Raw genomic sequence first — 23,805 nt, 5'->3', positions numbered from 1 at the left:
ACTAGATCAACCAAAATAAATTCAAATTTTAGTTGGTTTGATTCATATAGTAAGTGAAAGATCATTATGTCATCGAAAAATAATAATTAAATACTGATATAATTAAAAAAATCAAATCGAAGAAACATCAATTTTTATTTTAATTAATTCAGATAATTAAAACAAAGGCATAAGTAAGAATATATATACGCAGTGGCAAAGCGTAGTAGAGGGGGTTTTTTACAAAATTATTATAAAAAAATAAAAAATAACCAAAATATTATAATTTTTTTATTTACCAAAATATTATAAATTTTTTTATTTACCAAAATATACTTAAAAAAACAAAAAAAAAAAGAAAAGAAAAACCTGCAAAAAGCACCCTGGTCAGGCCAATCACATTGGAGGCACTAAAGGTGCCAAAGAGATTGGCGGCATCAATGGTGCCAAAGAGATTGGCGGCACCAATGGTGCCAAAGGACTAAAATGTAACTATCTGCAGTTTCAAAGACCTGACGTGCAAATGTACCATTTTGAATTTTGAAAGTGAATTGCTACTGTGCATGTGGGCGCACTAAAATTAAAATGTGGCTAATTGCCTTCTAAGCTCTCATTATTTATTATTTTCTTTTTATTTCCCTTCAACTCACTTTTTTATTTAATAAACAAGCCCTCAACCTATTTTTGTAGATAAATAAGCTCTTAATCTATAGTTTTTACTCATAAAAGCCCTTTATTTTATTATTAAAGTAAATATATTTTACATAAAGTAAAACTATTTTAAAAAGTATAAACTAATTCAAATTTTATGTATTATTTTGATAATTTGATGAGAATAGTTTATTTAAAAAATTTACTAAATTTGATGAGAATAGTTTATAATTATAATTTATTTTTTCTATTTGGGTTACATTTATGGGTGATCAGTTTTATTATTACTTATGGTTTTTCAATAAGGCATGCCTGGTATTTCTATTAATTTTTTTAATTAAATCTAATATTAGTTAAGTGATAATTAGACCTGTTCATGGGCCGGGCGGCCTGGCCTGCCTGAAATATGGGAGGGTTCGGGTAAAAATATAGGCCCGAAATATGGCTTGGGCAAAAAAACGGGCCGGGCCTCAGGCACCACTTTTTTGGCCCTGGTCCGGCCCGAATATAATAAATATATATTTTTAATTTTAAAATACTTTTATTTTTATTTTTTTATTTTTAAAATAAATTTTTAATGTTTATTTTAAAAATGGGCCGGGCTCGGGCTTATGATATTTTTCCCAGGCCGGGCCTGGGCAAAATTTCAGGCCCATATTTCGGGCCAGGCCTGGGCCTAGGAGGCGGGCCGAAAATTTTCTCGGGCTCGGCCCGGCCCATGGACAGGTCTAGTGATAATTAAGATACTTAGAATTCTAATTAAGTAATAACTCTATTTTAATTTAATAAACTATTCTCATTTAATAACTCTATTTTAATTTAATAAACTATTCTCATTTAATAACTCTATTTTAATTTAAAAAATTAAGCAAACTATTTTAATCCTTGAAACTGCAGATAGTTACATTTTAGTCCGTTGGCACCATTGGTGCCGCCAATGTGATTGGCCTGATCAGGCTGTTGTCAAGTTTTTTTTTGTATAGTTTGGTAAATAAAAAAAATTATAATATTTTGGTAAATAAAAAAAAGTTATAATATTTTGGTTATTTTTTATTTTTTTATAATAATTTTGTAAAAAACCCGTAGTAGAGGTCTAGAGGAGCCATGGCTTCCTTAAAATGGTAAAATTTTAATTTACACCTTTTATAATTTATAAATTTTAAATTAGTAATAGTAAAATTATATTTTAGCCTTCAAAAGATTATAAAAATTTGATTTAACCCTTTAAAAATTATAAAGAATAGGTTATTAAAATGATCAAAACATATTTTTACTATTATAAAGATATATAATTTAATTCCGAACCCAAAAATTTTTTCTAGCTACGCAAAATGCAATGATTTATTGATGAACAAATTTTTAAACCCCAGTTACATAGCAACCAACCAAATTTTTAGGGAATTAATAAAAAATGGCATAAATCAAAAAACTTTTCTTTCTAGATTTTTTATTAGGCCATCAAAAATAAAAATTACCCTCTAATCCTTTTTCTTTAATTCTAAAAAAAATTGGTCTAAAAATTTATTCATTCCCTTTCCATATTTCAATTCCACAACTTAGCCATAGAGTAATTGTCTTCATAACCATCTCCTTCTTCTTTACATAATTCCAACGATTGCTTTAAAGCCTTGTGAAAACTCTTAATGCACGGCGAAGGAGATGGCGAAGCCATGGTGGCCGCATCTAAAGCCAAACATCCCTCTTTCCAGAGTCTCCTTATTGGGTAAGACACGTTTGTGCTTTTGGAGAACTTGTGGAGACAACTCCGGCGTGATTTGTCGTGAAGGGCACAACCACAATTACGGTAGTACGGTCTGCGTTCAATGGCAACGTCATAACTAGATAGACACCCTTCGTAAATTGATCGAAAAAGGCCGTCGAAAATTCCGACGACCATATTCCGAACTTTTTTTTTTTATTTAACGATCGTCACTACAATGTATTAGTGTACGCGTGTGTGAGATGGGACCAGGTGGGTGAAGGAGGGTTTTGCAATGTGCTAACATTTTTCAATGTAATAGAAAATTGTTTCTATTTATAGAAAGTCGTAGTTACTATTTATGGAACGGTATATGCGGCAACAGCAACAACAATTATATTTAAAATATGTAATAAAATTACGAATTATTAATATATTAAAATTTATATAAATTATAAATATTTTTTAAATATAATTTTGGATATATAAAAACATATAAATTTACTTTCAAATATATATTTATAATATAAAATTAGAAACTCTATCACACACGTATACTTGTGAAAATTACATATTTAGAATACATATGTACGTTTAAAAATAACATACAATAAAACATGAAATATATGTTTTGAAATTAATTATAATAACGCATGAAATATGTACGATATTAAAATAAAAATTAGATTAAACTTTATGTAAAACGAAATTTTAACACATGAATACATCGGATTAAGAATACTAAATGAATACAATTATTTATCGTAGTGTTGTCATCAATCCTAAGTTGGTGTCGAATTAATATGTGACACCATCTCAATCAATAATATTATTAATATATACAACTAATGGGAGTAATAAAGTATGCATAATAAATTAGAACGTATAAATAACTCAAAATAAAATATTGGATGTAATTGACATTGATTCAAATCTCACCACATGCATTTTTTATTATTATTTTAATTGAAAAGACTAAACTACCCTCGAATAGTATAACTTATTTTAAATATGAAAAGTTATTTTTGTAGTTTCCTTAATCGAGTTAGTGCCCGGTTGAATTGCGACACCAACTCAATTAGGGATTTTATTAATAGTATAGATAAAAAATGCTTTGGTAAAATATGACGTAATGTCAAATTTAGCCCACAAAATTTATACTTTTTGTCAAATTGACCTTTTTTTAAGCTAAATTTAGCATTCGACCTTTTAAAAAGAGTCAAATTTGACTATCAACCTTCTAAAAAGAAATAAATTGTTGTTTGTTAATGTAAATATTAGCTAAAACGTTAAAATTTTAAATATGATAGCTCGCATGACGATACACGTATATTTCATGCTAAATTTTATGAACTATTTTTTTTTGGAACTTGGAATTTTATAACTTTTTTAAAATATTTGTTAACGTGTAATATAAAACAAATAATGACATGTCAGCATGATGGACATGTGGACTGTTATATGAGTTCTCACGCTAAATCATTAAAAATTAATGTTTTAGTCAGTATTTTTGTTTCAAAAATGATTTAACTCTTTTTAAAAAATTAACAACCATACCTAAAAATAATAAATTTGTAGTTTGGTCCCTTTTAGAATTTATAAAGTTGTAAGTTAATAAAATGGTAAAATATTCTTTTGACCTCTTCAAAAGTTCATATTTGACCATCAATAAGAAGTTATTTGCTTCGTCCTTGAATATGATTAGGTTAAAATATCCTCCAAATTGTGGTACTTTCATACATTTGAAATTTAGTCCCTAATTTTATTTCAAGGAATTTAATTTCTCTTCTTTTCAGATTTAAAAATGTAAGTCCACTTATTAATACTGGTTAAATTATTTTGTCAAATTTACCGGTAGGACATATTGAAATTAAAAAAAGAACTAGCTTGGTTGCTACATAACAAAGAAAAAAGACGTTGTAATAAACTTAAATTTAACAGAAGATTTTAACTGTATTAACAATTGAACTTGCTTTTTCAAATCTATAAAAAAAAACAAGAGACTAAATTCTAAACATATAAAATATAAGGACTTAGAACATATTTTATCCATAAATATATACATTAGTTATTTCAAGTGTTAAAATATTGAGTCCAACTTTGATTTAGTGTAAAGTCCAACTTAAAATTAGTGGGATTTAACTCTTTGACCGAGATTTAAAAGCCAACTATGGATTAGAAATTAATGCCTATTTTTGTGGAGTGATTAAAGGTGTTAATCGTTTTTCTCGTTTTTGATATTTCTTTTAAAAATATTATAGCTATTTAGTTTTTTATTTTTTAAATTAAATTGAAATCGAATCGATTTAATTATAATTTGTAACTGAACCGATCCGAGTTAAATTATCATTATTTGAACCGATTTGGTTTGTTCATACAATAATTACATAATTATTTGCAATTTAGATTTACGTATGTTAGTTATGCTTTAATTATATTTGAATCGATATTTAACGCGGAAATTAATAATTTAGTTGACATGATAATAATATTTTACCTATTTAAAGTTTAATTTTGGTATAATGTTAAATTTAATCCTTAATATTTACATCTTTTGTTAATTTGGTTTTTATTCTTTTTTTAGTTAAATTTAACCCTCAACTTTAAAAAAAAAAAATTAAATTTGAACATTAACCTTTAAAAAATAGCTGAAATGCTATTTTTTAAAACGATAATGCGGACTAAAACCTTAGATTTTTAAACATTGTAGTCTGCATAGGAATCTATATGTATTTCATGCATCTTTTTTAAACTTGTATACTCTTTTTTTTAATTTTGAATTTTTTTGTTGACGTGGCATATAAATCAAACAACATCATGTCTGCATGAAGTACACATGGGCTATCATGCCAACATCTTTTTACAAAAAAGGCATAAAGATAAATTTAGCTCCTAACATTTACTCATTTTGGTTCTTATTCATTTTTCTTTTTGGGTCATTTTGGTTTTTAGCCTTTAAAAATTAGTCAAATTACTTACTTTTTTACGAAATAACTGACTGAATTGTTAAAATTTTAACAATATTGTCGTGACCACTAGTGTGACAGTTCATGTATAATTCATAAAAAAATATTTTTTTAAATAAAAAATTTCGTAAAAAATTCTAGAAAAATTATCCATATTAGCAGTAAAGCATAAACTAAATTTTAAGAGTTCAGTCATCTTTTTGTCAAAAAAAAAACAATTTACCTAAAATTTAAATGTTGAGTGTCAAAATAACACAAAAAAGGACTAAAATGACAAAATGAATAAACGTTAGGAGCTAAATTTATCTTCATGCCTAAAAAACATAAGGTTTTAGTTGACATTTTCCTTAAAGAAAAGGAAATTTAACTTTTTCTTTTAAGTTAATTGAAATTAATTAAAAAATTTAATTATCAAATTGACAAAAACACATAAATATTTAAAATTAAATTTGATATTATACCTTTAATTTTTAGCTCCCAACTTGCAAATTTAATGGACCGAGTAAATTTAATTCTTATGTGAACCGAACTTAATACACCGAACCGAATTACTATCCGTATTGAATTTCTTATTTTTTTTCTCAATAAAAAGTGATTTAACTTTATATATTTTAGCACACTTATTAGTTCTCCCTTCACTACTGCTTCTTCTTCACCATTATTTTTCTTACTTACTGACCTAAACAAAGCTTTAAAAAAATATTCAATCTTTTTTTGTTTTTGTTTTTTCAGACATTAATTTTAGTTTCCATTACATCTTCAATTGCTGTGTCTGATGAAGAACACGGTTGTTAACAATGTTCTTCTTATCATTGCATTCTTCGTTACTTTCAGATTCATTCCTTTCACCACTGCAACATCCGACAACCGTAGAAGAGTGTTTTATTACGGCGGCGAGTTCAAATCCGGCGCCGATTTCGACTCAGTTCTTCCATCATCATCCTTAACCTTTGACAACCCAAGGCTTAAAACTGCTTACATAGCTTTACAAGCATGGAAACAAGCCATTATTTCAGACCCTTTGAATTTAACCTCCAATTGGGTAGGATCCAATGTATGCAACTACACTGGAGTTTTCTGTTCCCCAGCTCTCGACGACCCCGCCATCATAACCGTCGCCGGAATCGATCTTAACCACGGTGATATCTCCGGAACACTCCCGGAAGAACTTGGACTCCTTAATGATATAGCATTATTTCATGTAAACTCCAACAGGTTTTGTGGAGAAATCCCATGGAGTTTCAAAGAATTAAAACGTCTTTTCGAGCTTGATTTAAGTAATAATCGATTTTCGGGCAAGTTTCCTTACGTTGTTCTTCGAATCCCAAACCTTAAATTCCTCGACATTAGGTTCAATGAATTTGAAGGTAAAGTACCCAAAGCTTTATTCGAAAAGAAACTGGACGCCATTTTTATGAATAATAACAGGTTTGCTTTTGAATTGCCGGAAAATATTGGGAACTCGCCGGCTTCCGTCATTGTTTTAGCTAATAACAGGTTTCATGGGTGTTTACCGAGGAGTATGGGGAGCATGTCGGGTACTTTAAACGAAGTCGTTTTAAGTAACAATGGGTTACATTCATGTTTGCCTGAAGAGATCGGATCATTGAAGAACGTAACAGTTTTTGATGTGAAAAACAATGAATTGATCGGTGAATTGCCGGAATCGATCGGAAAATTGGAAAGCTTGGAACATTTCGATTTGTCGCATAATATGTTGTCGGGCACTGTTCATGAACGTGTTTGTTCGTTACCTAACTTAATGAACTTCAGTTTCAATAATAATTTCTTCACCGGAATGCCGCAGGCATGTTTGGATTTGGAAGAATTCGATGACCGGAAAAACTGTTTCGATAATAGAGATCTTCAAAGATCGAGATTACAATGTAAAATGTTCAGTTGTGTGCCTTTAAATTGTAGTGCCATTAATTGCAGCCCGAAGCTTAGTCCATCACCTTCACTGCCACCTCCGCCATTGCTTCCGCCGCCGTGTCCACTCTACCCTATTTCACCACCCCCACCACCACCAACTATTTCACCACGACCACCATGTTGGACATTACAACCACCACCACCACCGCCAAGTCCTACAGGTTATAGTCCATTATTGCCACCTTTTGCCGGAAAAAACTATTCTTCTCCACCACCACCGGTATTCTACTAATTCCTTGCACAGTTGGATCATCTTTTTTGAGACAAAGAGCTGCATTCGAAACTGGAAACACATGCAATTGCAAAGACATGACAAGATAGACAAAGAAATGGCAATGCAACATTGATCTTTGCTACTGTTTTTGCCGGTTTATTATTATTTTCTATTCTTGCCATGATTAGCTAAGCCTGAAGATTGTGTTTTTTTTTTCTTTTTACCATTTTTCTTCAATGTAAAATTTCGAGTTTCCATGACCTTGTTCTTAAAAGTAGCAGTTGCAACACTATTATAATGGCGGCTTTTCGTTTTTTGCTCTATGAATAATTAGCTGATTTTTTTTTTTGTAATTGACGTAACCACTTACTTATCCTTCTAATTTTACAAAAAAAAATATCATTTTAATCCTTAATTTAATTTATCTTTTAATCTTAAACTTAAAATATTTATCAATTTATCTCAAAATAGATAAAAAATTAATATTGTTAACTTTGCTCACGTGGTATACATGTAAATCCAGCATGGATATAAACCATTAATTAAATTTTAAAAATTCAAAATAAAAAAAAATATTTAAGTTATTTAAAAAATATAAAAATAATATATATTTTTAAATATTTTTAATTTAAAAAATTAATTAATTATTAATGTAGCATATATAACATGTGAACTGCCACATAAATGTTATGTCAGCAAAGTTAATAAACCTTAATTTTTCATATATTTTGAAATAATTTGATAAAAAATATAAATTTAAAGACTAAAAAAATAAATTCCATATGTATAACTAAAATATTTTTTTATATGAAATTGGAGATTCAAATAAATTATCATGCAGTGTGATATTTTTTTTAGTCACTCGAAAGATAAGTTGGGCTAAATTAGCCATATATGTCAAAATAAAATTGTTAATTGGTCAAATAGGCTAGTTATTTTATTTTTAGTTTGCAAGAAAACTCGTCCAACATGACATATTTCCCTAAATTCTCTTTGAGTGCTTTGCCTCATTTTTATTTTATTTTAAATATCTAATTTAAATTTAGTATTTCAAATTTAAGGATAACGCATGACTAATGGCACCTCTTTTTAAATGGGCGTTGTGAGGTTGTTAATATATTCCTCACACGTAATCATACTCCTAAACTTGATTTCTACATTGCAAGCTAAAGAGATAATATAATTTTTGGTATTTGAATTTGACAATTGGTTCTTAAACTTGGATTCTGTCAATATTTAATGATGTGGCCAGTGTTACTAAAACAAGATTGGATCGAAAGAATCGAGAACTGATTGATATAATAGTTTGAACAAGGGGTTGAACAGGTTGACTCAGAAATTACTTGAAATTGGTAAAAATCGAAAACAGAGACAATCGATGCAAGTTGAACCGATTTAATAACTTTGTTATTTCTTTTTTTTTAGATTTTTATGATATTTTAATTATTTATTTTATTATTGTTGCATTGACATTGAACTGATCAAACTAATTGAATAGGAAATTGGTGATTTGACATGTTTAAACATTGATATGATTATTAAAACATTAGATGTGACACTTTAAAATTGTACTATATCATCACCTAGAATTTTATATAAAATTTTTAATTTTCAAGTCATGATATGGCACAATCATAGAATGCTGCATCATCAAACTTTTACAATTATCAAGTTTAGGGACCGAAAAGGCCCTATCTGTAAAGTTCAAATGCCAAAATGGACAAAAAAAAATACAGGGACCAATATGAACTTAGTTGCTAACTTCAAGGGCCAAAAATTATATTATTCTTACCAAAACGAAACGGCGACGTTAAGCGTTTACTTATTTTGCGTTACCTCTTCCCGTCCAATATAATCCCTAACTCCCCTACTCTGCAACAAAATACGCTTCCTTTTTAAACCCTAATTTTCTCTCTACTCGAATTTTATTTTTCTCGAGAAACAATCACTCCCTTCTGATCTCCAATTCCCTTCAAATTTCAACCAACCCTAATCAATCATTCCTTATTCTTTCAACATTTTAAATCAAATCTCGTTATTAACATCTCGATCTCAGTGTTCTTTAAAAAATTCGTATATTCGTCGATTCAACTTTTTCGATTTCGATTTTGGTGGTGAAATGGTGGGTGGAGGTAGCAGGAGAGACGAAGGATCATTAGTGATCACCAACACGAACGTGTTTGCTGCTCTCGAAACTCTCCGGAAGAAGAAGAAATCCGACAAGGACCGGCGGTCGAAGAAATCTTCTTCCAAGTCTGAAAAACAACAACAGAAGTCGCAACAAGAAGCCGAGTCTCAGGTGTTTTGGGCTCCGGCACCTCTCACCGTCAAATCGTGGGCCGATGTTGATGATGAAGACGATGACGATTATTATGCTACCACTGCTCCACCTCAGTCCGTTTGGGGATCCTCGGAGCCTTCTCAGAGTCACGAAGAGAAGACAGCTAATGTAGAGGTGAATAGTTTTATTGGTTAAACGATCTTTTGCCATTTCTTTTCCAAATCCATTAGTGTGAAATTTAATATATATTAAAATTCTGCTTGGATATTCTTTTGTTCTTATTTGAATGATTGTGGATGATTATGTTATGTGAAGTTGTGCTATAGAAACGCTTAGTAGTATATGATTTGAGCAACGATTTGATGGCTGAAACTGATAGCAATAGCATACTTGTTTGAGGGTGGAGATATTGATTTGGGTTCTCATATAAATTCTAGATTGAATTCATTGTTTTCTGCTTGTAGTTCTCAATTTTGAGTTCAAGTTTGGAGCTATTTTGGTTCATAGATTATTGGGTATTTGTAGTAATAGCAGTGATACTTGAGAATGCCTCTATATCTGCATACTTTAGTTGGATAGAAAATTTTTAACAGAAGTTCTTCTGAAAAGGTTCTAGCTGAGGTCGTGAGTTCATGATATTGTAAATGTTTTTATAGGAACTCGATACTCTTCCAAGAAGCTGGTTTGAGTATGACTAAGCTATAAAATTACTGGCATGATTTTTCAAATTGGTGATAGTCATGATTATTTTTACCAGCAGTTTGTATGCAAGTTCAGGGTGAACTGTGGGTACTTTTTATGCTTAGAATGCTTATTATCCTGATTGCAATACTAAGAAAAATGCTGTCATCAACACTTTTCGTACAGAAACCTTCCTCTGAAAAAGAAATGGGAGAAGGCAATACGAAGCTTTATATATATAGGTCTTTCTCTCTGGATGAAGTCTTCTGTCTTTTTTCTTTTACTGGTATAATAGAAATTAATGGTGGTGTATATTGGTTTTATCTGTTTGTCTTATATTTATTCGAGTTAGTTTTAAAATCCATTGTTAGTATTATAGGGCTCGCAGCTATTGAGGATCATGTTGTTATAAGCTTTGGCACATCTAGATGTTTCTGTTGCAATGGCTTTTCCCCCGGAACATGATCTACTTTCATGCTCACAGGGCTTGAGTCCTTTTTATTCATTTGTTATTCTACCAAGAGGATGAGACCCTTGAGTGTAAATGATATATCCTCTATGATTGAATGGCAATAATCATACAGAGCGAATGATGGAAATTAGTTGACTTATTGACAAGCTATGTCTTGTTTTATCCGTGGTTACAGGACAGTGAGAGTGAAGAAGATATTTTAGATGAAGGAGATGATGATATAGAGGAAGATCATGAACATGAACCGGAAATTCAAGTACATCCAGAGCCTGTGCTAAAAAAGGATCCTGAAATTCCTGCACCGCCCAAAGAGGCAGAAAGACAACTTTCAAAGAAAGAGAGGAAGAAAAAGGAACTCGAAGAGTTGGAGGCTCTTCTTGCTGATTTTGGAGTCACACAGAAGGAAAACAACAGCAATGACGAGTCGCGTGGTAATTTTAACCAACTTGGTGCTTTGATTACTTTCTATAGTAGATCTGTAATTATCTGCTTTTAACATTGTTCCCATTGTTTTGGCTGAAAGTTGGCTAGTTATTCCTATTTTGAGATTAGAAATTATTAGAATAAATTCTTAGATTATTTCTGTCTTGACAAACAACCTTTGATGATTGATTTTCCCAAGACGTATTGCATAAAGACCTTGGAGTTGTTTGTGAATCGAACTTCGAAAATACAGAATTCTCTCTCAAGTGCATGCATGCAACCTTTTACAGTTATATCTGGCTTTTCTAATCGAGAACTGTTCCTTTTCCAAAATATCGATAGCGGAAAATGTCTCTTCCAAGCTAGGTCTTTATGTCTTATATTTACAGATGTTGCACAAGAAAAGAAAGGAGGAGAGGGAGAAAAGAAAGATAATCCACCCGGAGAGTCTAAAAGTGCCAAGAAGAAGAAAAAGAAGGATAAATCAAAGGAAGGAAAAGAATCACAAGATCAACCTACTAGTACAGACACTACCAATGGGCCAGATGACTTTGCCGGGACCGAGCAAACTGAGGAGGATGTAGCTGCTGTTGATGTGAAAGAGCGGCTAAAGAAGGTGGCATCTATGAAGAAGAAGAAATCTAGTAAAGAGATGGACGCTGCTGCAAAAGCTGCTGCACAAGAGGCTGCTGCAAGGAGTGCGAAGCTTGCTGCTGCAAAGAAGAAAGAGAAGAACCGTTACAACCAACAGCCTGTACGGTAAAATCACCTTTTTTGTTTGACATACATACGTATATGAACATGTCTTTCTTGTTGTTCATATAACAATGCGAAAATAAACATTCGGGGTTTGCTTCCTTAGAAAAATGACCATGTAGTTGTATTTGAGGGCACTGTTGGACTAAACGAAAGTTTTAGGTTTTATAGCTTTTTGGTTCGTATTGTTTGCTCTTTTTATCATTGAACACATTGTTATGGCAGTTTTGTTTGCTAAAAAGTTCTTCATCAGACAACAGCTGAACTTAAAATTTTCTGTGTGTTACATTTTCTTGCTGCTAAGTTTTTTTAGATGAGACCTGGTATGCTGGATGTAGGAAACATGTAATCTGAATTCTGAGTTGTCAATGCACTAAAAGTATCATTGAGGTTCCTGTACTTGGAGTTGTATTGCATTTTTTCCCTTTACTCAAAAATGAAAAAATTAGTTCATGTACATTAAGATTAAGGAGCAAATTGGTCTTTACGATAACATACATGGATATTTTTTAATAATAGAAATAGATGAAATTTTTAACACAAAGATCAGTCTAAGTACAGATATGGTACTTTTATCCACCATTAGTCAATGTTACTCGGATTTGGATTTCAGTGTCCGATACGGGTATAGATTTATTAAAAGGTTTTCGTTGCATATCCAAGATTCTTGGAAGTTTCAACATCCATGTGTTAGACATGATGAAATTAGGCTAAAATGGGTAAAGAATTGAGGGTTTTGGAATTGGTTTAAAGCAGTGTTGTAAATTCGGTCCTGTTGAATGTGATTCATTATTCCATCTAATCAGGATTTTTCTTTCCAACCCTGTATTTAACGGTAAAAAAATCCTGTTCTAAATTTATTTTTTGGATTTTTTTTCATAAAAGATATTTATATTTGATGAGACTTGGATTTTTAACCGCTTTAATTTATATTAACATTTTATATCATTTAGTAAAAAACAAATTTAATTTTTGTTGTAGTGAACGCCGAGTAGATATTTTATTTCTTTTTTAACAGAATCATCTTTTTTAAATGCAGGTTTTTTTCTATTTGATCTTTGGTTCGTTTTTTAAAATTAAATTGGTGTCAACTCATGTTACCTAAAATTTATTTCTTTTTGAATCATTGAGGGTATTTTCAGAATTTTGAACCTTAACAAATGTACGATGATTTTAGAGTCATGAATGACACATTCATTGAGTACCAAAATTTGATTGGGTATAAATGTTTTTATTCCATTTTCAACAATGAGGTGCTTATGTATAAAAATATATGTCTTTATGAGAGCATAATATCAAGATTAAAGAAAGAAACTTAAATACCAAATATCGGGTATATTAATCCTTTTTATGAAGTTGGCTTTAAGAGAGGAAGTTGCAGCTTTGGATGAACATATGCACTCTCAAGTAAAATTAATTGAAGGTTTGGAGCATAAGAATTGGATCGATGTAACTGTATTGATGATACATTTCGATTCAATCATTATAAAATAAATTTAATTCTAAAAATTATCAAAAAGAAAATTTTTAAAAATAAAATAATAGTAAATGCGAATAAATAGTCAATGTATAAATACTTATTTTCTAAATTATAAAAATAAAAATATTTAAATTAACTTAGATCTCTTTGCTTCAACAAGAACTACAGTTAATAAAACCAAAAAAAACGAAAGAAAAAAAACCAACGAAACAAAATTTTCATCAAAGATTACAAAAACGCCTGTATTTACAAAAGTTCGAAACTAAAACCCTCTATTGTCAGAAACATCTTTTCGCCAAACAGGCTGTCCAGTTCTTACATTTTGCCCATAGTATTGACTTCCATTACCAAATTGTTGGCCTTGTGAACCAGGTGGAGGAACCCACCAATTCCCTTGTTGCTGTTGCTGCCATGGCTGAGCAATATTTTGTTGATCCGGAACTTGCATTGGCTGTTGAAATCTATTGACTTGGGGTGGTAGGGGTTGTTGTTGGGATGCTGGCTGCCATTCCGGTATATCGTCGTCCTCGTCGTCATCATTATCGTTCCACTGTTGCAGTGGAACCCTTAGAGGAGTATTAGTAGTTGGTTGCCCATACTTTTGTATGAGCTCTCTCATTTGATCAACAGGACGAGATGATGTTTGAGCGTGTAAACGAGAGGCTTGGGATTGGTACCTGGCAGGGTATTGTGGCCCCGACGGGTTTGTGTTCGGGCCACTAGAGAAATTAAACTCGGGTAGGTCATCTTCGTCCCGGGACATTGTCCCAGGGCCAAATCCCGGTGGAATATCGTCACCCTCATCATCAGGAGGAGGTTCGAGATGAGGAAGTCCGCCATGAGAAGACATCGGCGGCAGCACCGACGAAGAGTTAGAATCAATGTCAGTGTTGCTTTTTTGAGAAGTGAAGTGTTGCTTTTTCGAGATGTGTTTATGGTGTGATGTTGAGTTCGGTGATGTTAATTGAGTTCTTCTCCATACAACAACACCAATTAGACCATTATCTAACGCATTAAGAGCTTGAATTTGGTCCTTTGAAAGTACCTTGGTGAGCATTTCAAGTGTTTTTGCATGGGGTGGGCAACAATAAAGTTCGACCCCGGAAGCAGGCTCGGCAAGACCAGCTCTCCCGTCTGAAATATATGAATCAGCTGTCTGCATAAAGGGTATCTGAGTTATAAACCATCACTAACAAATTCTTTGTTCAATGTTCAATGTTTCGATTTCCCTTTTCCCTTACCTCGACCAGGCTTTGCCGTTCGCTCTCAGACGATCCCTCCTTGCAAACAATATGAATAACCTGCAAAATGAAAGGTCAAATACTTGAATCAGTCCAACTTGCAACATTAATCCAAAACCAGATTCTTATGTTAGATTTTGATATGGAGAACTATAAAACTTTTTTTTCGTTTGATATGGTGTCTGTTGTTACTTGGATCAACGGTTACCATCAGAATTAACCATCACAAACACTAAATTAAATAACTGACTCGCGATTTTACACAAATGAAACACGAACATAGAACACTCAGCTTTTACCAAATTCCATAAACGCAAAAATAATAAATGGATGATGCAATTGGGTAAATAAGTTTGTTTTTGTTCCCTCATTTTTGCTTCTTTTTGGACATAATATGGCAAGTACAGGAATTCACTACAATTTAAATAAACTTTAGATACCATAACAGCACGACTCCGAGACAATGGAAGCTCTTGGAGGAACTTCTCGAACGCTTCAAGTCTGACTCTGCCTTTGATTTCAAGAATGCTAGGCCACTCCTTCGTAGAGGTTTTTTCACCGCTGCAGCACCCAAAATTGGATTGTTAAGTATGTGAATGAGGCCTTAAATGTAAAATCAATGAAACTTAGCAAGTCAACAATCAACATCTCATGCAGAACAAAACCATTCAAAATAGCTAAAATGCGTCTCCAAGCTGCCAATATACCATGACACTCTAATATCCTTGCTTCATGAAAAGTTGTTCTTCTACATAGCCCTAAAAGTACTTGATTTGGTCATCTAAAGTAGAAATAAGCTTTTAAAATCTATCATATCCACCATAGTTACAGTTTAAACAATAAGAAACTAGGAAAGATCTCAGATATTGCAAACTCCACAATGTTCCCCAATTCATTTCTAAAATTATTTAGAATACACGGCCATTGTCAAGGTTGAGGTAATAACAATTTAAGCCCTGTCTACTTATCAACAAAGTACATGATTATACATAAACATATTCCTGTACATTTACTAAAATACAGATTAAAATGAAGGAGAATCATGATAAATTGAATATATATATGAGTGAGAGACAGATGCAACAAAATAGGATGAACAACCAATTATGTTAAATAAAAAAATTTCTAAGAAAAAAATAGCTCTGCATAACAAGGCAATTGTAAACATACCTTTTAAAAGTACAAATAACAGAGGTCGTGGTTGAGAGGTTTAGCTGGAGCATCCCTTCCCAGACACGTTCACCCTTCGAAGTGGTTGTAGAAACTATAGTTTCTGTTTTTGCAGGAATGTCATTCAGCTTAACATCTGAAACTGATTTCACATTGCTTGCATCACTAGTTCCAGGTTTATCAGGCATTGTCTTCTCAAGAACTTGTGAAGCTCGACCAAAAGACTTTGAGTCAGACCCAGCTTCTGAGTCATCCTTAGCAGAAATTGCTGTTACTTTTCCAGCCTCATCAGGTAAATTCTCAAACGGTGGCTCTGAACCAAGAGATTGCATAAACTCGTCAAGGGAAACAATTGGAGGCAAAAAATCCACATTCTTGATTTCCTCTTCTCCCATCAACCCTTGCATTGGATCAGGTCCCTTGTTTGACGGAATGGTAATGGTAAGATTTGGGTCCTCTAGATTACTCTTTTCACTTCCAGTATCTGATTCATCTTTCTTTACAACAGTTTTAATGGTTCTAGGAGTTTTTTTTGCCTCAGTTTTTGGTCGCCGAATAGTTGAAGTTCCAGCAGATACTTCTACTGAAGCACTGTCAGTTTGTTCAACCTCTACTTGAAACTCACCCTTATGTGTTTTCCTTACTAGACGTCTAATATCAACTTCTACATCTGGCAAAACTACCATTTGAGCGAACTCTTCTGCTTTTGCTTGCCGCCACTCTGAAAGCTCTTTAGAAGCCAGTTCCTCAGCACTCATAGAACAAAGCCTGTGTGGGGTAATTTTACCAGACACAACTCTTTCTCTCAGTTCAGGGTTATTACGATCCTTTAAGTTAAACAAAAGAGACCTGCCCTTCTCCTTATACTTTTTATTCACACCTCCAAATAATTTAAAGAGTTCTGCTTCAATTTGATATGCCAATTCTTGTGGAGACTGTAATGATTGTTTTAAACCATCTTTTCCCACCTTCAATTGAGGTTCTAATACCCAAGAAAGGCCATTTCCCTGCAAAAGTTCATCTCTTGCAAATAAGTTGTCAGTAAATTGAACATCCTCATCAGGTAAAAGATTGCTGGATTGAAATTGCAGCTCATTGCATTGCACAACTTGTGTACCTTCACTATTATTTCCGACAGTACCACCATGTCGGTTGGGAAGCAATATCCCCTGAGGTTCTGCAGATAAAGTGTGGACAGCATCAGACTTGCCAGAACCGGAATCAAATGGGTGAGAACCCTCTTCTGTCTTCCCAGAGTTCTTCTCCACCATTGCATTTTCACTTTGCAGCTGAGAAACCAATGCCAGGGCACCAACTAAAGATTCCCGCATCTTGGACCTCACAGATTGAAATGACTCAGTCTGAACCTTTGATGATGGCCGTATAGGTGCAGGTTGATTCCTTGAAGCTGATGACCCAACTTTGCTTGGAACTGATCTCTTATTTGATGCCAGAGAAGGTTCTGATCCCAGTGAGCTAGAAACAGATTGCATTTGAAAAGGTCTTTTGCTAGGAACAGATAATGGTTGCAACCATGGCCTGTGTTCCATATGTGCCACTTGTTTGTTTGGCAGTGATAACTTCTTTGGAAGAGAACTCGGGGCAATTGGTTCCATCAGCTCCTTACGCTTATTCAAAGTTGGTAATTGATGTTGTCTCATGCTATCCAACACAGTGGGAATCATTTCTCCCACTGGCTTATTAGACATTAAATACTGCTGTGGTAGCTGAGTATAAGCTTGGGACTCAACATATCCAACTTGTTGATTTGATATTGACGGTAACTGAGACTCACGATTATTAGGCATGGATCCCATCTGATCTATCGCCATATTCGATGGTATCTGCTGCTGTAAAGATTCATCAATCCCAAATCCCATGGACATCTTGCCGGAAATGGGTTCAAGCTGTGCCATCAATTGCTGAGATGCCAGATAATTGGACATGCTAGATCAGAACCGTAAACCACATATAAATACAAGTGCCTTGTAAATTACCAAACAAATCATCAATCCATTGTAATTCTATTAAATCAAAGCTTACATGTTCACTTGATCAATGAAACAAAAGAATGACTATACAAACCAAGAACATACAAAATAGTGATTTAATTTTTTTTTCACAACATTAATTATTAAAATAATTTAAAAAAAAAACAGAAAACAAAAGAAAGAAAAGACAGCTGGATGTAGATATAATTTTAACATAAGGAAAAATAATCTTTGATTATTGTCCAAGTCCAAAATTGAGAGGAATGAACGGAACAGAAAGTTAAAACAATAATAAGAGAATATTGAATCGACAATTAAAATTTCTTTCAAATTGATAAGGAAAATAAGCTAACAAATATAAAGCATTAGTCATTTGTGAGATAACTAATACATTGGGGGGGGGTTTATGTAATGCAAAGTCGAGAATAATCGGAACAGAAACAGGAAAAAGAAAAAGAAAAAGAGTACAAAACCACATTCAGAGAAACGTATTCAGATCTCAAACCCTAAATCAAAACAACGAATGAAATTTTCAGAAAAAAAGTAAGTGATTAATCAAAGAAAAGATCTCCGGTTTCGATGTAAAGAAGCTTACAGAAAGTCAAAATAAAAACAATAAAGAAAGTATAACCAATTACAAACCTTTCAAAACACAAAATTGAACTAAAAGGTGAAAATTCCTTTCAAATTGTAATTATCATGCAAAGTCGAGAATCATCAAAAGAGAATGAAAATTGTAAAAATACGATTCAAAGTAACAGAATCAAATCTCAAACCCTAAAATCAAACACAAGTAACTAAATTTTCACCCAAAAATAAGTGATTCGTCAAGTGAATATCTAGGGTTTCGAAGTAAGGAAGCTTACAATAATGGAGAGTAGCAGAGCAAAACTGAGCGCTTAGAGGAAATAAGGGTAAAAGCTCTATGGAACCTTAGACCTCTGGGAGGGTTTGGAGAGCTTGCTGTGTAGGAACCCTAAACTAATAATAAAACACTAATTCGGATTGTGGTTTAAGATATTTATTTGATATTTTTTTTTGATATTTGGATATCGTGAATTTAGATTTTAAAATAATTATTCTTTTATGTCTATAAATATTTGGATATTCATTATTTAAATTTATATTAGGTATTCCAATAATAAATATTCAGATTAGTTATAAAATTCTTAATTGGTCTTCAAATTCGAAGTTGATATTGGGAATATGATTAAATAATTAAAATAATTAAACACATCTATTTATGATTTTTTTTCATTAAATTGAACTCTTGATTGATATTTTATTCTAATTCCATCCTTTAAAAAATATAGTATATTTAATTTCAAAATGTTACACTAATGGATTAAATAAAAAAAATGTTAACAATAGACTAAAGGGATTAAATTTTGAAAAATAAAAGTATATAGATTAAATTTTAAATTTGTGAAGAATATAAGGACCTATATCATATTTTAACAAAAAAATCACATTTTCTCATCAACAGAATTTTTTTCTTTTCTTTTTTTCTAGTTTGCTTTCCTTTCATTTTCTTCAACAACAACAAAGAAAGATTCAAAGAAACTCAAACCTTATTATTGTTTAAATAGATTTTCTCCACCGTAAATAATAACAAGAAAAGAAAAAGAAAAAAAAGCGATAACAACAATATCTCTCGCTCAAGCTTTGAACAAATAATCCGTTTTTTTTCCCTTTCTATTCAAACACACAGTTTTGCATTCTCAGAAAATCTATTCGGATCTTTCTGTACCACAGGATTGTAATAATTTTTTTTCTCTCTTTTTTTAATCATGGAATAATAAAATTCAGATTCATCATCTTAAAAAAAATTATTTTTCCTCATTTTTTAGAGCATCTGTTTTTATCAATAAATTCTAGGATTAGTGTTTTTATTTTTAAATTGTTTTATTGATTCATCAAATCGGGTTCTGGATAATGTAGCTGTTTTAAATTTAAGAATCTTTTTTGGTCCTCAATTTAATATTTTTTAAAAATTATAATACCTTTAAAATTCTACAATGTTAAGGCAATTCCTCAGTAAAATTCCACGGAGTTTCGGGAATTCGGATTCGCCGGAGTTAACTCGGCCGAACTCATTCATGACAGCCGGTCCACACACTCACCGATCCAACAGTTTCAACTCGGGCTGCGGTCGTCCCTGCGCCACGAAACGAACGTCCTCCTCCATTTTCCCGGCGAGTGTTGTGGCAGGAATTGAACCTTTGTTGCCGTTCAAAAACGCGCCAAATTCAGAGAAGATGAACCTTTTCGTGAGTAAGGTTAGCCTTTGTTGTGCGACTTTCGATTTCAGTGACGCGACTAAAAATTCGATTGAAAAAGATGTGAAGAGACAGACACTGCTTGAGCTATTAGATTTCGTGGCTTCTGGATCTATTAGATTTAGCGAACCTGCGATTTTGGCCATGTGTAGGATGTGTTCGACGAATCTGTTTAGGGTTTTCCCGCCAAATTATCGGTCTATTACAAGTAATAATGGTGAAAACGACGATGATGATCCAATATTTTGTTCAGCTTGGCCACATTTGCAAATTGTGTATGATTTGCTGCTCAAGTTCATCACTTCTTCGTGTCTCGATGCTAAAGTAGCTAAAAAGTACATAGATCATGCCTTTATTTTGAGATTGCTCGACTTGTTCGATTCTGAGGATCCGAGAGAAAGGGAGTGTTTGAAGACTATATTGCATAGGGTTTATGGGAAGTTTATGGTTCATAGGCCACTTATTCGAAAGGATATAAGCAATATATTTTATCGATTCGTTTTCGAAGAGGAGAGACATAATGGAATCACTGAGTTGTTGGACATTTTCGGGAGTATAATCAGCGGATTCGCTCTGCCTTTAAAGGAGGAGCATAAGATCTTCTTGCAGAGGGTTTTGATTCCGCTGCACAAGCCAAAAACTTTGGGAGTTTACTTTCAACAATTGTCTTATTGTGTCATTCAGTTCATTGATAAGGACCCGAAGCTATCTAGTACAGTGATAAAGGGGTTATTGAAGTACTGGCCAATAACGAACAGCCAGAAGGAGGTGATGTTTCTCGACGAGTTGAAGGATATTTTGGAAGAAATCGACATGGTGGAATTCCAAAAAGTTATGGTCCCATTGTCTTGGCAGATTGGTCGTTGCATTAACAGTTTCCACTTCCAGGTAAATTTCTCTGTACCTCAATATGCTCACTTTGCATCTCATTATTGCCTTGATTATACATCTCGTACTTAGTATGTTCTCATCTTGATCCTTTTACGATACTGCCTTAAAACACGCATCTATTAACTTGTTAAGAAATGTAATGACTAGATGTTATCTTCGGATCGAATGATATGTTTGTGATTTGACACTAATCTACCATACACCATCATGTTTGAGTTTTGACCAGAAGTGAGCATAACTCGAGAAAACTCGGGAGGGGGGGGGGAGGCCCTGATTTAATGAGTTACATAATGTCTAAACTAAGGGTTCGTACCTTTATGGTTGGCTTAAATAAGACCGAGCTTAGTTATATCTCTATGTTTGACCTGTAATGACTAGATGTATCTTCTAGTCTAATGATATGTTTTATGATTTGACACTGATCTACCATACACCACCGCCATGTTTGAGTTTTGACCAGAAGTGAGCATAACTCGAGAAAACTCGGGGTAGGCCCCAATTTAACGAGTTACATAACGTCTAAACTAAGGGTTTGCAGCTTTATGGTTGGCTTAAATAAGACCGAGCTTAGTTACATATGTTTGCCCTGAATGTAACATATGTCGGTCAACTCCGTGCCCAGCGACAGTTTGTGGGTACTTACTGATGTCTTAAAATGAGGGTAGCTGTTAAACTTTTCAGTTACGTGTCTTTGTTTTACAACAATGGAGATGTCTACATAATGCAATCATCCAACCTGTAATTGATTGAAAGTTGTCTATACTTGTATGGTTTTTATACTCATTATCATAAGATTTCAATCATTTGACTTGATTGCTGTAATCAATCCGGGACATGGAAAAGAACGATTATAAGCTTAATTTTAATTGATCTGCTTGTTTCAGGTGGCTGAAAGAGCACTTCTCTTTTGGAATAAAGAACATATCATAAATATAATCGCACATAACCGGCATGTGATTTTTCCCATCATACTTCCAGCCTTGGAAAAGAATGCCCGGAACCATTGGAATCCATCGGTCCTGAACTTAACTTTAAATGTCAGGAAGATGTTCATGGATATTGATGATGGATTTTTCATGTCTTGCCTTATTCATTTAAAGGAAGAAGAAGCAGAGCTAAGCAAATCCGCCGAGAAACGGAAAAAAGCATGGGAGCGGCTAGAAAACGCAGCTAATCACAGGCCACCAACAACTAGAAATACTGCTGCTCTGGTAACTCATTCGGCAACCTCAATTTCGTGAAGTGCTTTCCCGAACCTATGTTATTCAGGTACAAGTGTAGTATTTGTTGTATACGCGATGTTAATTTTTTACATATTTGGGAGATTGTTAGACGGTCATAGATTCATAATTCATATCTAAATATACATTCGACACTGACACGGATACATTAAAAAAAATATGAAAAATCATAGCAGCATGCATAATCCTGAAATTATTGTTACTTTTTTCCTTTATTTCATGGGAAATACATGCAAATGGCTACTGTCAATGTGCTGATATACATACATGCATATATATATGTATACGTATGTATATGGATTTTTCATTGGCGGCCATCCTTGTAAGTTATATGTATTATTCGAACTTTTTTTTTAAAGTACTTGTTTTTTTTATATGCATATTTTTTTTAAAGTAAGATTTATATTATATATATCATCTGGTTGCAAATCATATTCATATAAATTATCATCTATATATATATATGATATAATAAGATATAAAGTTATTGGATAAAATTGATGTATACTAGCGTTTCTTATGACATAGGACAATGTATAAACTTATTCAATTTTAGTAAATTTAAATAAAAGTTACTAATTTCATTAGGGTACTTGTAAATGGTAATTTTTCATATAATTAAATTGTTTTATACATAAGTAATATAAATTATGTAGAACATATAAAATTAATAGGGCACGTTTGGTATGCTTGACATAAAAGAGGAATATTGTGTTAAATAACATTCAAGTTTCAAAATGGTGGATGAAAGATAGATATTATTATATTAAATGCGTTTGGTTTTGGTTGTTGAAAATTGGGGGTAAAAAGTTTCTTCAATTCCTTTCAATTTTAATATTAAGTATATTGGTCATTCTAAAAAAATTAAAATAATTTAATCATTGTCAATTTTAAAAATGAATAATTAAGAATAATTAATCTTGATGTTAATAATTTTATCAATTATATATAATTTTGATTGGGTTTATTTTATTAATTTTTACATACCCAAAATTTATGAAGATGCCATAAATTTGTATAAGAAAATGGGATTTGAAATTAAAGAGAGTGAGAGCTGAGGAACATGAATGTTTTGTTCTTACAAAGTTGGTGCTTGATGCTCGTCACGCCATAACATGAAATTGAAACTATGATGTTTGTATTTTAAGTTTATTGTTATTTTTTGTTGTAACGTAATTGTTTATTTGTAAAAAAAATTATATTTGTTGTCTTATTTGAATTTTAGTTATTCGTATTTCTCGTATTAAGATTTTAATGAAATGTTATATATGATAATATGATCGTTAAGAATATAATATTACAATGTTTGGTATATATGATTAAAATTTTGAAAAAAATATAAAATATGTTTGGTTCACTAAACACTCGTTAGGGATGTGGGATGTGACGAGTAAATTTCAAAATTACTTTCATCAAATAAGATATATATTTTTAATTCTGATATTTTCTAGTGATATT

At 32.3% G+C, this 23,805-nt stretch overlaps 4 protein-coding genes across 6 annotated transcripts; 3 read left to right on the top strand and 1 right to left on the bottom strand.

Annotated features, from left to right (window-relative positions):
* Positions 1-5,935: 5,935 nt before the first annotated feature.
* LOC107942479 (leucine-rich repeat extensin-like protein 4) lies at positions 5,936-7,733 on the top strand. The gene has a single exon (XM_016876147.2). It carries the CDS (start codon positions 6,071-6,073, stop codon positions 7,457-7,459), a length of 1,389 nt encoding a protein of 462 aa, XP_016731636.1. The 5' UTR covers positions 5,936-6,070; the 3' UTR covers positions 7,460-7,733.
* Positions 7,734-9,294: 1,561 nt separating this feature from the next.
* On the top strand, positions 9,295-12,453 carry LOC107942484 (stress response protein NST1). Its single transcript, XM_016876153.2, has 3 exons — positions 9,295-9,896; positions 11,051-11,306; positions 11,688-12,453. Exons 1-3 carry the CDS (start codon positions 9,561-9,563, stop codon positions 12,059-12,061), a joined length of 966 nt encoding a protein of 321 aa, XP_016731642.1. The 5' UTR covers positions 9,295-9,560; the 3' UTR covers positions 12,062-12,453.
* A 1,171-nt stretch (positions 12,454-13,624) lies between these two features.
* On the bottom strand, positions 13,625-18,958 carry LOC107942483 (uncharacterized). 3 transcript variants are annotated; one of them, XM_016876151.2, is made up of 5 exons: positions 18,803-18,958; positions 15,946-17,867; positions 15,216-15,336; positions 14,776-14,835; positions 13,625-14,690 (listed from the first exon to the last, which is right to left on the bottom strand). In XM_016876151.2, the coding sequence occupies exons 2-5, from the start codon at positions 17,859-17,861 to the stop codon at positions 13,797-13,799; spliced, it is 2,991 nt and encodes a 996-aa protein (XP_016731640.1). In that variant the 5' UTR covers positions 17,862-17,867; positions 18,803-18,958; the 3' UTR covers positions 13,625-13,796. The 3 variants fall into 3 exon arrangements, with proteins under 3 accessions (XP_016731640.1, XP_016731639.1, XP_040954915.1); XM_016876150.2 differs by having other exon boundaries at positions 15,946-17,892; positions 18,803-18,935; XM_041098981.1 differs by having other exon boundaries at positions 15,946-17,930; positions 18,803-18,928.
* Positions 18,959-19,420: 462 nt separating this feature from the next.
* LOC107942476 (serine/threonine protein phosphatase 2A 57 kDa regulatory subunit B' kappa isoform) lies at positions 19,421-22,481 on the top strand. The gene is made up of 2 exons (XM_016876140.2): positions 19,421-21,103; positions 21,991-22,481. Exons 1-2 carry the CDS (start codon positions 19,955-19,957, stop codon positions 22,345-22,347), a joined length of 1,506 nt encoding a protein of 501 aa, XP_016731629.1. The 5' UTR covers positions 19,421-19,954; the 3' UTR covers positions 22,348-22,481.
* The last annotated feature ends 1,324 nt before the right edge of the window (positions 22,482-23,805 follow it).

The sequence above is a fragment of the Gossypium hirsutum genome, chromosome D08 (genome assembly GCF_007990345.1).
Source record: "Gossypium hirsutum isolate 1008001.06 chromosome D08, Gossypium_hirsutum_v2.1, whole genome shotgun sequence".
Classification (NCBI taxonomy): Eukaryota; Viridiplantae; Streptophyta; class Magnoliopsida; order Malvales; family Malvaceae; genus Gossypium; species Gossypium hirsutum.
The sequence above is the reverse complement of the archived record's forward strand: the minus strand, read 5'-3'. Positions and strand labels throughout refer to the sequence as shown.

Coding starts and splice junctions, on each gene's coding strand:
- LOC107942476 (XM_016876140.2), top strand. CDS start 19,955: ATGTTAAGGCAATTCCTCAGTAAAATTCCACGGAGTTTCGGGAATTCG. Junction 21,104..21,990: donor TTAACAGTTTCCACTTCCAG/GTAAATTTCTCT, acceptor TGCTTGTTTCAG/GTGGCTGAAAGAGCACTTCT.
- LOC107942483 (XM_016876150.2), bottom strand. CDS start 17,891: ATGTCCAATTATCTGGCATCTCAGCAATTGATGGCACAGCTTGAACCC. Junction 15,337..15,945: donor GTTATTTGTACTTTTAAAAG/GTATGTTTACAA, acceptor TGGGTGCTGCAG/CGGTGAAAAAACCTCTACGA. Junction 14,691..14,775: donor AACGGCAAAGCCTGGTCGAG/GTAAGGGAAAAG, acceptor CCCTTTATGCAG/ACAGCTGATTCATATATTTC.
- LOC107942479 (XM_016876147.2), top strand. CDS start 6,071: ATGAAGAACACGGTTGTTAACAATGTTCTTCTTATCATTGCATTCTTC.
- LOC107942484 (XM_016876153.2), top strand. CDS start 9,561: ATGGTGGGTGGAGGTAGCAGGAGAGACGAAGGATCATTAGTGATCACC. Junction 9,897..11,050: donor AGAAGACAGCTAATGTAGAG/GTGAATAGTTTT, acceptor CCGTGGTTACAG/GACAGTGAGAGTGAAGAAGA. Junction 11,307..11,687: donor CAGCAATGACGAGTCGCGTG/GTAATTTTAACC, acceptor TTATATTTACAG/ATGTTGCACAAGAAAAGAAA.